The sequence below is a fragment of the Podarcis erhardii genome, assembly GCF_964252035.2.
Source record: "Podarcis erhardii genome assembly, chromosome: 8".
NCBI lineage: Eukaryota > Metazoa > Chordata > Lepidosauria > Squamata > Lacertidae > Podarcis > Podarcis erhardii.
The window spans coordinates 47279130-47294887 of record NC_138499.1 but is presented as its reverse complement, the minus strand read 5'-3'; the positions used below and the strand labels follow the sequence as shown (position 1 = coordinate 47294887).

Below are 15758 nucleotides of genomic sequence, written 5' to 3'. Positions count from 1 at the left end.
GGAAGAGAAGTGACTGCTTACACATTGACTTCTATACAGAGCACCAACTTACAGAAACCCATCATAGTATTTAAACCCATTTAAAAGCATATAACATCAACATGCAGTATAAGAAGGCAGATTGCTCCTCTTCAAATAAGTTTTTAATAAGAACTATTTCCCAAAACTGTAACCACTTCCTCTCCTTTACCTCAATTTAAACCACTCAATCACAGTTTTGCTAAACTGTATTCTTTGGTTTCCTGTTGAAGCTGGATGGGATGCTTACTTAGCCCTGCACTGGATACAAGCCAAGAGGTATACGGTTAAGCTCTAGCAAGAAGACAAAACACCAAACATTTATGTAAGAAGCACCATCATTACTGATCACCATTTATTCAAAGTCATGGAATGCCAGCAACAGAACAGACCAGGTTGGCACATCAGGCTGGACAAATACGTGATTGTAGCCATATTTCCATAGGCTATGGGCAGCAGCACTGTGTTACATGTTGAGGCAACAATTGATATTCCACTTGACAAAGCTGTCAAGACACAATAGAAAGGATCGACAGCTACTGAACTGGTAGAAACCATGCAAGAATTAACAACAAAATGATGCATGAATAGGTGTGTAATAAATATCTTGCTGATAACATTAGAGGAAAGGGCAGGAGGCCTGCTTAATTTTGTTAAAATTTAGTTGTTTTAAAATGGACTTTTTTGCAACCTGAAAACTAAAATCAATTTCAAATATAACAACTATTGAGTGACTGTAGTAGTGACTTTAGTGCAGAGGTCAGTTTCAAAACCTGATTTGCTTCCTTGCCGCTCCAAATGACAGTAGACTGAAGGAACCAATTTTGCAGCCTCTGTGAAGCTCTCTGGAGTTAAGAAATTTATTTCACACCTAGGCAGAAATGGTAAAAATGAAGTCTATTGATCAGCTTCCACTTCCGCTTCCACTACTTCAATTCTGCGTGGCCCATAAAGTAGAACGTAAGCTATATGCCAGTCTCCACCCCCTGATAGCCTCAAGATATCTTCAGGTGTAACAATGCTGACTTTGTCATCATCAAATTTAATCCACTCATCTGTGAAGAAAAAGAAATAGTAAATTAATACCACATATTACATGAACTATTCAGAGCTAGGACTTCCAATTTATCATTCAATAAAACCAGCCAACCTTCATGTACTATTATTTTGCTAGCATCTAAAATTGCCTCAGTACCTTGTTTTCTTTTAACCCAAGATACGTAATGTCCAGAAGAACTAGATCTTCCCTGATGTGTTAGCACTGCCTGTAGGTCATAATATCCACAGTTGTTGGAGCCAATATCTGGGGGAGAAAGATCATAATGTAACACTACAGTAAACAATCCGCACACTTAACCCACGTCTCTTTGTGATTGCCACAGGAATCTTTACAGTAGGCATGCGGACCTTCCATCCCACAAATTTGGGCCACAAGCCTACTTTCCCCAAAACTTGTCCATGTGGTGTCAAGTGTCAGGCAGATACTGAAGCAGCTAAATCAGCTGTGCAGCTCAAGTTCCTCATGGGTACTTGATTGCACAGTGGATTCCTGCAGAAAGCAGCTTTACCACCCAGTGCTGCAAAAATACTTGACACCCAGCACTGACAAGAGGTCTAGACCTGCCAAAGTTGACCCATGAGAATTGGAAATGATAAGTGGCTTGCCCACTGGGTCAAAAAGGCTCCCAACCCATGCTTTAGAGCTTTAGGGTGGGGATGGGGAACCTATAGCCCTCCAGATGCTGCTAGATTACAACTCCTATGATCCTTAATCCTTATTCATGAATGCATTCTCCACATAAGCACACACCCAAGAACACCAAATTAAGCATGTGAAGGAAGAGACTGCCTGCAAAATTAAGCAGTGTCTGAGGTTAAGGAAATTTGTAGACACATAGAGCGAATAGCAGAACTACATGTAACAGGCTTGGGAAGAAATTAGCTTTGCTACCTGTGTTATTTTTGTCCAGATTTGTTACCTGTGGCAGACTGCAAACAACATGCGTAAAAAAACTACGCAGTTCCATTTTAACAAGTGCAAGCCAAAATAAAATTTAAAAATCATCTACTTTAACAACAAAAAAGAGTGTAGAAGATCAAATGCTTGTCTGGTACAAAGACATGATCTCACCTGATCTCTTTCCTGTTATATTTCTGTAGCAGTTGTGAGCTTTAGTTTTTGTACCATAGATCAAGTACTATTCAAATACTAAGCTGGGCAATTTATCAGACACCACTTACACCCTTACACCCTTCACTCACTTGGTCAAATATATCTTCAGCTGTTCAGACAAGGAAATAATAAAAATGCTTATGTGTTTTGTCCATTTTCAATACCTAAACGCCTTATGGTAATCTAAGGTGAAAAAAATCAGAGTTTTAAATGTATCCAAAGTCCTTTCAATTTCCACTTACCATCAGCAAAGGAAAATGGTTCGTATTTAACTTCCTTCTGTGCACCATCACCTTTACTAGACTTAAAAAATAAACATATCTATGGTTTACATGAGTTATGTTCATATAAGGCAAAAGAGAAATACATTAAAAATAAAATAACATATCATCCTAATAAATGATCACTGATGACCTTTATCAATGAGAAACAATTTCTAAATAAAAGTTAAAAGTCTTTGGAGCAAATTACATGGTGTGTCAAAGCATTACAGAAACTCCAAAAGTATCACAGCCAGAGTAAGAAGCACAACCAATGAAGAAGTAGCCACTCTGCTTTCAACAAGTGGGATTATCCATTGATTTTCCCATTAATAAAATTAAAGGGAAGAATTTGTCAGCAAGAGGGAAATGGCAGCTGCATACGCTAATACAATTACTAGGTCTAGGAATTAATGAAATTCAACAGCAAATGTTGATAATCAAGTCTTAAATTTTTGAAAATACAGCATTATTATAAAGCATCTAAATGATGTTTGGGTCATAATGGTTCACTTGTCCAATGCTGGCTCTTATTTAAGGCTTGTATATAAAAGAAAATTAGGTACACTGCTAAACCAATCTTAATAGGACACCTACGTTCTTTGGCTGCTGATTGGCTTTTTTGTCTTCTAGTTCCTTGAATTTTGATCGATACGGGGTCATCTTTTCTTGCAGTTCTGATGTACATAGCTCATATACATCCAACATAAGAGGGAATTTAACATCCTAGGAGCAGTTAGGAGAGAGGCTTGCTTAACATCTCTGTAAAGCATCATATGAAGCTAACTGACCACCACAGACACCATTTCCCAGGACTGCTTTAAATGCAGTTAATTTAACACATTTAAAGTTGCCTTTTCACTTAAAACTCAGGATTTACTTAAAAAACAAAAAACACTTACGAACATAGCAAGCTGCCATCTAGCTCAGAACTGTCTCCTGACTGGCAGCAACTCCCAAGTTTCTACCTGGAGATTCTAGTTACTGAATCGGGAACTTTTTGCACATAAAGTATATGCTGGAGCTAATAGCCCTTTCCATAGCCTAGCCTTAACATATAAAAATATATTCTGTGAATGTCTGCAGAATGTTCTGTCATGTTACAGCTTTCATACTATCACATGGTCTGAAACATTTTCTAGCAGAAAAATCATGCTCCTAATCAAATGGGCTATGCTGGTTCAGCTTTCACTCCTATCACAACAGTTTAAATTGACATGGAAGCACCCAAGTTCACTTAGCAGCTTGTTGACCACCAGGTGGATCAAAAAGCAGAACTGTAGTGGTGTTTTGAACCGCCCTGGGATCTTCTGGATGAAGAACTATAGGCAAATTTAAATAATTATAATAATAATGTATGAAACACCTACCTTGAGAACTTTGGCATTCACAGATTCTTTCTCTTTGTAAAAGAAACGAACCATCTGAATAGTCAGGTAGGCAGGCAAGCGACTTATCTTGGACTAAAACAAGCAAAATATTCACAGCATTAACTACCTAGCTGCAAGTGGAAGCAAATGAAGTATGCATTCATTTTAAACTTTATATCCTGTATGACCCTGGATTACAAGAAGAAATTTCACTGAAAATAAGAACACTGAATTCCATATACAGTGGTACCTCGGGTTAAGAACTTAATTCGTTCTGGAGGTCCATTCTTAACCTGAAACTGTTCTTAACCTGAAGCACCACTTTAGCTAATGGGGCCTCCCGCTGCTACTGCGCTGCAATTTCTGTTCTCATCCTGAAGCAAAGTTCATAACCCGAGGTACTATTTCTGGGTTAGCGGAGTCTGTAACCTGAAGCGTCTGTAACCTGAAGCGTCTGTAACCTGAGGTACCACTGTAACTGGATTATGTGCAAAATCCACAAACAAAATACACACCTTTTGGTACAAGTAGTATCAGGTTCCCATATTGGGCTTGCACTATTTACCCAGCCCCACACTACCCCCCCCCCTCCCAGCAAGGTACATGCACATTGTGCAGGTGATACAAGTTACTCCCATAAGCTACTTGTTACAGTACTGGAATGGGGTATCAGATTACAATACTTAGAATTATACTGCGTACTTCTCCAATTTATGCAGCACAACAAAATCCAATCTATTGATATTGTAGGGTCTTTGAACTTTATTACTCTCTACACCTCTAAAATGTCAACATAAACGGTTTTATGGCTACAAATTTTACTCACAGATTTTATGTAGAGTGCATTTCTTTGCAATGTTGGAGACAGCTTGGTAATTTCTTCTTGAAGACGCTGAAACAGAAACATAATACTACATCACATCATACAAAATCATTCCAAAACCCCTGCTTTGGTGTCTTAACTTGCCCTCTCCCTGCTTTTATTTTGGTTTCTGCCAAAATAAGATATAGCCTATACCAATGGATGGGTCTTAAATGCAGTAATCTCTGGGGCACTTTCAAGCAATCACCAAGAATAGGGAGATATGGAACAGTCGGAGATGTCTTTGAAATGCCTATCAGCTGGTGACATTTTGAGTTTGCATTTTAAAGTCTGAACTAAAAAGCAAAGGGTGGCATTCCACACTGTACAATCAGACATCTGCTCATACAACCCAATCTAGTCTGGACAGTCTCCCCATCTGTTCTGCGTTCTTAATCCTGTGGTCATACTTAGGATACTAGTCTACATTTCATGCTCAGCCTTCTACCTTAACACCATATCAGTTCTGAAGGAGACCAAGAAGGAGGAGAGTCCTCTTGAATTCTCTGCTTTATTAGCATAGAAAAAAATAAGCTACTAAAGAAATGGTATATACATAGCAATCGGATGGGATAGAGAAGGCAAAATGCAAAACAGAACTTGCAATGCAATTCTGCTTTACAGATTAAGACACCTAAAAGTTAGGAGTGCATGTTCAGGACACAAATCTGCATTTTGTGTCCAAACAACCCACACAACAATTTTTTCTCCCTATCCCCACCATCTTTTTGTGGCTTGTTTTCAAGCCAGCCAAAAGTAAGCAAGGTCTTTCAAGCACTGTGCTACAGAAAGAAAGCAACTTCCAGAGACAATGAAGTGAAGTTGCTCACCAGTTTAAGACCCGTGAAAAGATATTTTACTTCTTGATTGATAAAACAACTAAGCTGGAGTTGATTCTCTCTTCCTTTTGTGACATCCTCCTCTTCTGCTTCTGTGCATTTCATGCTTTGCGTAATGTTAAGGACAAATATATATTTATGCAAAGACTTGAAGTGCTGCTCTATTTCAACACTGCTGAGCTTAATGAAACAGTTAAAACAAGTGCCAGTCAATACTTACTCTTCATTTCAGCATGTTTTAATTTGCTGTGAAACAATGGTGCTTATTTCAAGGAAAGCTGTTTTGATAGCAGTGACCAATTATTTTGCTAACAAACAGTACAGGACACATTTGCACATCCTGGCATGAACTTCACCCGCCCCTTGCAACTTTGGAACTGTTTAACAAAAACAGCTGGCTGTGTTTTTATTTGATTTGAAACCTTGCTACATCACATCAAGGATGAGGAACCTGTGACCATCCAGAGACTGCTGGACTATAACTCCCATTGCCTGTGACCACTGGCCATGCTGCCTGGGGTGGATGAGTCTTGAAGTCCAACATCTGGAAGGCCCCCCGATTCCTCACCCCTGCCCCAGATTCACTAACAAACAAACAAAGTTTGTGTAGCTCCTAGATTTTCATTTCCCTCTATCCACTTGCCATTCCTTATTTCTATTCTATGTTAATAATCACCCATCCTATAAAAAAAATGTTTCCTCTTGTGTCAGTAAAATCCCAACCCTGCCCATGTTGCTATTACCATGAACATCATCCCCCATGTATTGCCAGTAACGTTTAGGATACATAGTTTCAAACTCAATACTGAAAAACTGGTCAATTAAGCTCTTCTTTTTAGGAGGTGCTGCTGCTGCTCCTGAAGCTCCAGAGTCAGTCTGTAAAAACAAAGAAGTAATATAATAATACAATTTATTATTTATATGTCGCCCATTTGCTTCTGGCAAAATGTAAAACCGCAGTAACACATCACACATTAAAAACTTCCCTATACAGGGCTGTCTTCAGATGTCTTCTAAAAGTCATACAGTTGTTCATTTCATTGACATCTGATGGGAGGGCATTCCACAGGGCGGGTGCCACTACCGAGAAGGCCCTCTGCCTGGTTCCCTATAACTTCACTTCTCGCAGTGAGAGAACCGTCAGAAGACCCTCGGAGCTGGATCTGTGTCCAAGCTGAACAATGGAAGTGGAGTCGCTCCTGCAGGTATACAGGGCCGAAGCTATTTAGGGCTTTAAAGGTCAATACCAACAACTTTGAACTGTGCTCTGAAACAGACTTCTCATTCTGAGCTTCTTTAAGCCACATTACATCTTCCCAGTTCCTTTACTCTTACAATGTTATGCCTGGCCTTCAGTATTACTGCGCTTATTAAGACTGGGTACAGACCTGAGCTTTGACAGCTGTTGAAAAGTGGAACACTTCCTCTCCCTATGTGAAATTGCTTAAAGCAGCTGCAGGACATGGAAGGAGGAAGGCAGGGAGTGGAAGTGAGACAGGCTGAGTGGGTACTCCACATGTGGAAGCCACTGAATGACAGCTTCCAGCACATTCAGAATCTACATTAGCTCGGTCAGGAGCTCTTAGTGAACAGGAGAGCTCTAATGATCCCCCATCCTCTTCAGTATGAAGGAGAGCTCTGCATGGACAAACCCTTTGTGTGAGCTTAAAGCTGTTCCTTAACACTGGATAAATGAGGACAGTTGTGCTCTCTGAAATCTCTAGGTATATGTACCTCAGATATACTCCATCAAAGCAACTTTTTATTGATGGTGGCGTATTCAACAGCTTGAGTTTCTTATTTCTGTAGTTGCTACTCAAGGTTTTTTCTACACAGTGCTAATATTTGAGACTTCAATTCGAAGTTAAAAATGTGGACAGGTTTTGTTGCCACTACAGTCAGTTGTTCAAGTATTGGGGGGGGGGGGCACATTCGGCAAGTCTCTGGAAATGAAGCTATGCAGCAGTATAATAAACGTATTAAAATGTTATGTACTAAAGGTCACAGTCCTTAAGGTTTACCCCAAAACTTGCACACAGTCAGCACATGGTTTTTTGTGTGTGTCAAAATCAAAAGTTGTTGCTGTTTTTGGCTGAGCACAGTTAATGACATTTTCTCCAGGACTGTAAGACTAAGACCACTTACTTCCATAACTGTGTCATCTTCAATTCCTTCTAACTTCTGCTGCAGGACTCGCATCATCTGAACCCAGCATTCATTGGCATCCTATGAAAGAAGCAGAGAAAAGCAAACGTTTGGCACAGTGATAGCTTGAGTTTGACAAAAGAAGTTGCAATAAATATACTAATTTGAGTTTACTGCAAACATCATAAATCTGAAGTATTAACATTCTTTCAAAAGTGTTTTTCTTCATAGTTGCTACAGAATCATATGAATACAATTATTAAATTCAAGTTTACAAAAACTGTACGCAGGTTTGTACTTAATTATTGCCTCACAACTGAAACATATGAAACTGGTTGAACAATAGATGTATTTTGGGGAGACATATGCTGCCTGAATATTAGAAAGTAAAATAAAAGCATTTACCTGTTGAAGATACTGGCCTTGATCCCCTTTCTCCGCAAACTGGGGAAAGGCCATATGTAAAAACTGGAGGAGAATGATGGGAGGGATACTAGAGGAGGTTTTATCCATGGAATCAAATAAATCTCTAAGAGCTTAAAAATAAAACAGAGTTGTTTTTAAAAGTGAATAAACATTAAATTGTTAAGCACTAAAGGATAGATGCAATAAACACAATATAGTTCAAATAAATATTTCCCTTTTTATTGTATACCATAGTATTACTTTTAGAACAGGGCTAGTTAAATTTTTTACATCATATGTCCCAACAATCTACCTGCAAAACAGGACTAAATACATCACACCCTTGTAACAGACTAAACTGCTGCATGTGGAGATTCAGTGTATGAGAATCCTTCATGGCACCCAAAGCCAATTGTTACTACAAAATTTATCAGTAGCTCCTCAAGAGCACCTCTGAATAAGGATATTTTTGCTCTTTAAACACAATTATAAAACTTCACACTTGAAAATCATTAGTTATATTTGAGATTCTTTGAAAACTCAAGAAACATTATTAACTGTTGATAGAATTATAGAATTGGAGATTTGTAAGGGACCCATCAGCTTCAACAAAATGACAGTAATTGATTTGGGGTGGGGACAACCCTAGACATTTCAGAAGTACAAAAAATAAGACAGTGAGATGTGTTTCTTTGCCTGTTAAGACACCACTTGCCTTTGGCTTCCCCTCAGTTATAATCTAGTGAATAGAATCCTTAAAATTCTGTTACAAAGAGGGTTTTTTTAAGCAGCAGAAAGCTCTACATTGATGATCAAATACAAACCTGCTGTGATGTACTGAGCAGAGGCCATTTCTCCTGAAGCTCTTAAGGCACCAGCATATCTAAAGAGATGTTTAAAACATGTTATTTAATTTAGCCTTGGAATCAATGCAGCCCCCACAAAAATAATGCTGAGGTGGACTTTTATCAGGACTGTGTTACTTGGAGCAAAACTTATCTAATGAAAGTGTAGAAATTGAGAGTCAGCTTCCATTTAAAATAATAATGAAAACGTGTCCTCTAGTGTCTGCAGAACAGTGAGCACACATGTGCAGAGGAAAGCACAAGGTTTCCAGGATCCTTCTGTCCCCAAGTCTGGATTACTCATTATTTGTTCCTCCATCCCACCCCAGAAATTCTACTCCCACTGACATTGGGACAGCGTTAGGCTCCTTGTCTTGCTCCTTTCACTGTACACAGAAATGAACTGAGGCCACAAATTTACTCCAAGGCAGAATCTCCCCAACAACACAAGATAAAACCAGTTCTCTATTCTGCAGAGTTCCAAATTCTGCCTTCCAATAACTGCATTTCTATACACATTGAGTTCACTGAGTTATGGCACAACCATCACCTACCATGGCTTCCATATTTATCATTACCATCTCAGGATATACTAAAAATGAAGTTACTGTTTAAAAGCCAAGTGCTTGGGCCCAAACATGAGCAATCAGAACTTCACTTCTGCAATATGGCTTCCTCTCCCTACCAGTCTCCTATGCCCACTGACAAGCTACACCCAAGGGTTAAGGAACCCTCTGGGAGAACATGGGAGTGTGGCACAGGGGACTGCAGCGAAAGAGCACAAAAGGAAGAAAGTACATAAAGCCACCTTGCATAAGCAAAACTGCCTTTCAATTGCACAAGAGCACCTCTAGATCCAAATCAAGGCCTTAAAAGGGCAACGAGTCCATAAAGAGTTGCTTAGCCGAACTGTTCACCCATCTGGAATGCTTCAAAATGTTATGACTTCTATTAATCTCTGCTTTATATGCAAGTTATACAAGTCATTCATTTGATTCCTACCTCCCAAAGTGCTAACAAGACTAACCTTTGCCTATTCTGCTTCTTGATGAATTCACAAAGAGCGGGAGCAAAGTGGCAGTAAAGAACACACAGAAGTAACATTAAGCATGAAAACACTATTTTAAAGGCATGGTAAATTAATTTTGCACCAACTACTTAATATGAAAGCATTAATATATCAGCCTTAATCGCATCTCAAATCACAGTACTCTAGGATTTGGCAACCTGAGAAATATTCTTAAAAGCCAACATAGAAGCTATTATACTGAATATGCTACACTAGGCAAACAAGGCACAGAAAAAATTATGGAATAAATTGGATAGGAATAGAAATCAAATTTTAAAATAATTAATAATAGCGTTTAAGTCTACTTGCAGAAAAGCAGATCACTAACTGGATCTGAATTCTACCACCAAATTGTAAGCATCAATATATTTAGTACCCATTAAGAAGAGAAGTTGAATGTTAAAAACAATAAGGTGCTCATACTGAAGCCCATCCCCCAAAGCCACAATCTCTATTTAATAATGATTTTGAACATCATTGAATAAAATATGAAACCTACCTCTTAAGGGCCTCTTTTAGTTCTGGCACAGAGCGAATACACTGAACTGTAGCATTCATATAACACGTATTCCCAAGATTTGTTAAGCCGCATGGTAACTCCATCTACCACAAAAATATAAGAGTGCTTGAATATTTTACAGCAGTTTTTCCTGAGTGATTTCCAGAAAAGCACCATCAACATTTAGTTCTATAGCACTTTTGCACAGCTAAGGCTAGTACATGTACAGCTATTACTTTTCTGTGGACAAAATTAAGTGGTTTGTTCAAACAAACAAAAAAAGAAAAGCTTTTACACTTTTAACTAAGGCACCACTATGGATCCAAAGTGCAATTCTATACCAGTCTACTCAACAGTTCCATTGAGTTCAATGGAGCTGACTTCTAGCAAGTATAGTATTGCAACCTTAAGACTCATGCAAAGGCTTGCTGTAGTCCAATGAATCCAATTTCTTTCCTTTAAACAGCTACCCCACCACCATGCCACAAACTGCTTTTGAAATTTTCCTAGCTTAATAGGCAATAAGCAGTTGACTGTTAGACTTTTTCAAACACCCTTCTCAGGCATACAAAACTAGGTTTGCAGCTCTTATACATCCATTCTTCTCTCTGAAAATGAAGCAAGTTCACAATACATTATTAAGTTAAACTTGTGGCAATATGAGGAAGTACATTCAGACTTCTGCAAAGGGATGAAAAAATATGCTTACAGCTGAGGCTAACTGTTCTTCTGTCATATCTTCCACAAAGACAGGCCGAGCAATTGGTTCTTCAGGAAGCGCCTCAGCAGAACCCATCATTAATAAGGTCATGCCCTGTTCAAAAAAGGAACAAAGACTATAATTAGACAATTAAGAAATAAAATGCATGGTGGTTTAGACCTTTTAACACTTTGGTTACTTGTGCAAGTTAGGGAATATCTTTCAAAAATAATATTTGAGCACTATCAGTATATTCCAGTTCATTTTTTTAAAATGTAGGCTCTGTCATATTCTTAATTAACCTTGCCTCTCTTCTTTCCAGTGATGCTTTTATTTACTAAGCATTCAGGAAATTTTTTACCAAGATTGCTAAGTAATGGTATCAGCTATTAAGTCTGACTTTGCATTACTAGCTTTATGCTTGCTTCTTCTTTAAGAAACAAACAAACAAAACCCCGACTACCACATTCACAGCTGAATAATTGTAGCAAATACAGAACAAGGTTTTAACAATTCACATAAAAAGGGGGGATTTCTGCCCAACCCCCCTCCACCTGCAGCTTCCACACCATATCCCACACCATTACCAAGGGTCTCCAACCCCAAAGAAGCACAGAAGACAGGGGCACAAAAGTGTAGAGAGAAGGGGGAGGCAGAAAAGTCTCATTCTGTGAACTCTGCCCCATTCACTGAAGAAAAATTAGGATCCAAGACATCCAGCCCAATATAGTCACTGAGCAATACTTACATTTTTTATTTTGATGTTGCCCCAATCATCATCCTATTGAACAAAACAAAACAAATTTAAGTGCCTGAAATAATATTAAGATGAGTCAGCAGATCTAGTAGCTGCAAAACCCAAGGCACAATCCCCAGAAAGACGTAGTTAAGTGCTATTCATTCCAACAGAACAAAAACATGAATAACTTTATGCAGATTGCACCAATGTGAACTGCAGTGCAGCAAGCTTCAAGAACACACATAGAGCCCCACCTATGTAAAAGCTCTCACTCATCCATTAGAAAGACTTAATACATGAAACAGGGAAAGGCTATGTGCACACAGAGCATTCCTTTATCACAGAAGAGACTGAAAATGTGCAGTATAATGGATGGGGAGTACACTTGCAGCGACTCTGAACTGCAAACATGGGCTTGTTCCCCAAAGTGTTGTATCAGCACTTCCACTCTCACAAGGTGGGCCCCCTGATTTTTAGCAATTCCTTCTTGCTGCTGCAGTCCTCCTGCCATTCAATTCCCGATGGTCCCCTAACCTTCAAAACTATGTGAAGGCAGAGGGCCACTAAGGAAAAGAAGAGGTGGGAAGTCTAATCCCACAAATGGAGTACCTTTCCATTCAAAGGATGGAAGCTAGAGTCCAAGCCACAGACTCAGAAGATTATGATTACAGTGGTACCTCGGTCTAAGAACGGAATCCGAACTGTGAAAGGGCACTGGCGGTGAGAGGCCTCATTAGGGAAAGTGTGCTTCGGTTTAAGAACCGACTTCCGGAACGGATTAAGTTTATAAACCGAGGTACCACTGTATTTGTTAATGCCTTTCTTTGTGCAAGCCATTAACTATATAATAAGCAGTGTAATATCTAAGACTGCTTCATGTTTTATAGGTTTTCCAATTATATATGAAAATATTCCCAACTATATACAAGCATAAGTTGCCATAAAATAGCAGGTGTTTCATGTTGTATAACTGCAAAAATAAGCAAGTTCTTAAGCTAGCCGGGAAGGAATTATTTACCGACAGCTACTACTTGCTAAGGCAGCTAGAAAAGTGTTTACATATTAGAGACAGGTATGTGCATGTTGCTTCCTCAAGGTTTATTCTTGCTCAATCCTTGACAGATCCCTCTTCTGTTTAAATACCTCTAACAAAGAAGACATGGGCATGTCCTACAAGAACTGCTGAACAGTTCACGCATTAGGAAGTACAGTGGAACCTCGGGTTACGTACCGTCCTCCTTACGAACGCTTCGGGTAACGAGCTCCGCTAAGCCGGAAGTAGATGCTCCTTGTTGTGAACTTTGCCCCAGGATGCAAGTGGAAATCGCGCGGTGGCAGCGGGAGGCCCCATTAGTGAAAGCGCGCCTCATGTTAAGAATGGTTTGGGGTTAAGAACGGATCTCCGGAACGAATTACGTTCATAACCGGAGGTACCACTGTATTCACATAATTTTAGCCAAAATCTATTTCTTTGCAATTCCAAGCATCACTTTCAGTGTTGCCCTTTGAAGCAAGAGACACTAAGTCTGCTCCATCTTCAACAAGTAACAGTACTTCAGATATCAGCTCTCACGTCTTGTCTTAATCTTCTCCAGGCAAAACATACTCAGGCTTTTCAACCATTATAGTTTTTCAATGTCCTAGACACAGGAATGAATTTTCCTGCAGTACTCATGACATCAAATTGCCAAAGCTTAAAGTTTGAGTGATTTGATAGTTTTTACCATATCAGCTCACTGCATCAAACAAAAAAGAAAGCAACAAGTGTGTATGTGTATCTATATATTTGCATGCATATACCTCTTGCAACCTACCAAGCACTACTGAGCTCTAGTTCATTTGAACAGGGCACATCTGGAAGCAATGCTTGGTGGGTTGCACCCATTTTGGTGAATTGGTATCACACACATTCTCTAAAACATCACAAAAGCAGACCAGCTCTCTTTGGTTTGCATCAATATGCTAGTTTTAGTTATCACATTACACACAGGAAGTAGTCTTCCTTTCAGCCATGTAGCTTACCATACCCAAAACATAAGTACCTAAAGGGAAGCACCACTTTATGGTTACCTGCTTTAATTTTTTTGGTGCTTCTCTACCTGTATCCCACAAGCCAAACTCAATATGTTTTCTCCTGCTAAGAACGGCAACAATCCACGAAATTTATAAAACACACAATGACAAAAGTATGGCAAAATTATTCTCAAACTCTACCTTTAAAGTTCCACCTTTCACCATCACTTTTTGTCTGTCAGGCTGAACTCCAGTCAAAGCAAAAAGCTGTGCTTTGAATACCATTGGAGGTTCATCTGTATTCAGCTCCACTCCATCAAATTTCTCCTTGCCCCACTTTACGTTAACTGCAAGGGGGAAGAAAGAAAAATAGAACCATCAAGTTATGGTACAGTGGTGTGCAGTTCTTACATGCTGTATACACTGAAAATGTTTATAGAGGTTTATATTTCATTTTACAATGAAATATTGTAAAGCACAAATTTAAAGGAAAGATTCACTATTCAAGCACAAAGGATTCTGCAGTCAAGAACTTTGCAGAATAATGAACCTTATATGGTCAGCCATGGGTTGGCTTAGCATTACTTGCAAACTGGGTCATTATTTGAACTTCTACCAAAGCTTTTACATGTGCAAGCTGAGACATTCACCACAGTGTTATTCATCATGTAAACCATTGGTCTTCAGAAGACCCCAAAGTCCTCAGTACCTCCCAATGCATCACGTCCTGATCTTTATGGATCACACCAATGGCATCAACACCAACCATCATTTTGTTGTTCACTTTAAAAGATAAAAAAGAAGGCTAGACAGAAAGCTACTAGATGAAAAGGAAAACAAGGACTCAGTCTTAACAGTTGTATGCAAAGGTGATTTCTAGAGCAGTGTTTCCCAACCTTGTGCCTCCAGCTGTTTTTGGACTACAATTCCCATCATCTCTTGCCACTGGTCTTGCTAGTCAGGGATGATGGGAGTTGTAGTTCAAAAACAGCTGGAGGCACAAGGTTGGGAAACACTGTTCTAGAGGGAAAGCTCCCGTCACTACTGCATGGCTAGCAGCATTCAACAAAATTCTCACACTCCCACACAGGAGCCCACTATATTCTCCTTTGCGGCATATAACACCACTGGGGAAAAGGAAGGAAGATGTGTGTGTGCATAAAATAACTTATGAATAAGGTCCCATATTCCATGTTGTGATCAAAAGGGGGCCAGATTCTGACAAGGTTGAAGACTGCTACTCGAAATCATCCAGGACGGGTGGCTTACGCAGTGCATGAGAAGACTAGAGGAAGGCTTACTGTGCAGCAACCCCATTTTCCTGGACAGGAAGGGGACTCTTGCAAACAATAAGGGACCCCCTACTTCTTCCTCCCTCACCAGGGCAGGTGTCTCCATGATGCCAAGCCAACTTCGCACCTGATAAAAACCGCCTTCCCTCCTTCCCCGTGTCTCTGGTGGGCAGGAAGGCCCTTCGGAGAAGGCAGCCCGCGCAGCCCCGTGCAAGCGAGCCCCGGCCCGGGGAGCGGGAGGACCCCAGCAAGGCCTACGAAGGAGAAGCCGCACTAGGCCCCTGCGCGGCGCTGGTGGCGGGAGGCGGAGCAGGCTCACCTGTGAAAAGCGGCATGGCGGCGAGCGAGAGCAGCCTGCAGGAAGACGGCGGCAGCGGCGGCGGCGGCGGCGGCAGCTCAGGGCGCGCAGAGGAAGCGAGAAGGAGCTCTGGCGGCGCGGCGCTTCCTTTCCTCGGGGTCTCATTCAAACCGGCCCCTCAGGATGACGCTGCAAGCGCGGACGGGTGCGCGCGCAACTCCGGAAAGGCCG

The 15758-nt window shown here is 40.2% G+C and overlaps 1 protein-coding gene across 1 annotated transcript; it reads right to left on the bottom strand.

Annotated features, from left to right (window-relative positions):
* Positions 1 to 338: 338 nt before the first annotated feature.
* USP14 (ubiquitin specific peptidase 14) lies at positions 339 to 15739 on the bottom strand. Its single transcript, XM_081873249.1, has 16 exons — positions 15549 to 15739; positions 14139 to 14284; positions 11934 to 11966; positions 11195 to 11299; positions 10486 to 10589; positions 8897 to 8955; positions 8073 to 8203; positions 7668 to 7748; positions 6310 to 6398; positions 5514 to 5628; positions 4648 to 4713; positions 3822 to 3914; positions 3049 to 3177; positions 2434 to 2494; positions 1214 to 1321; positions 339 to 1073 (listed from the first exon to the last, which is right to left on the bottom strand). Exons 1-16 carry the CDS (start codon positions 15562 to 15564, stop codon positions 916 to 918), a joined length of 1494 nt encoding a protein of 497 aa, XP_081729375.1. The 5' UTR covers positions 15565 to 15739; the 3' UTR covers positions 339 to 915.
* Between the last annotated feature and the right edge of the window lie 19 nt (positions 15740 to 15758).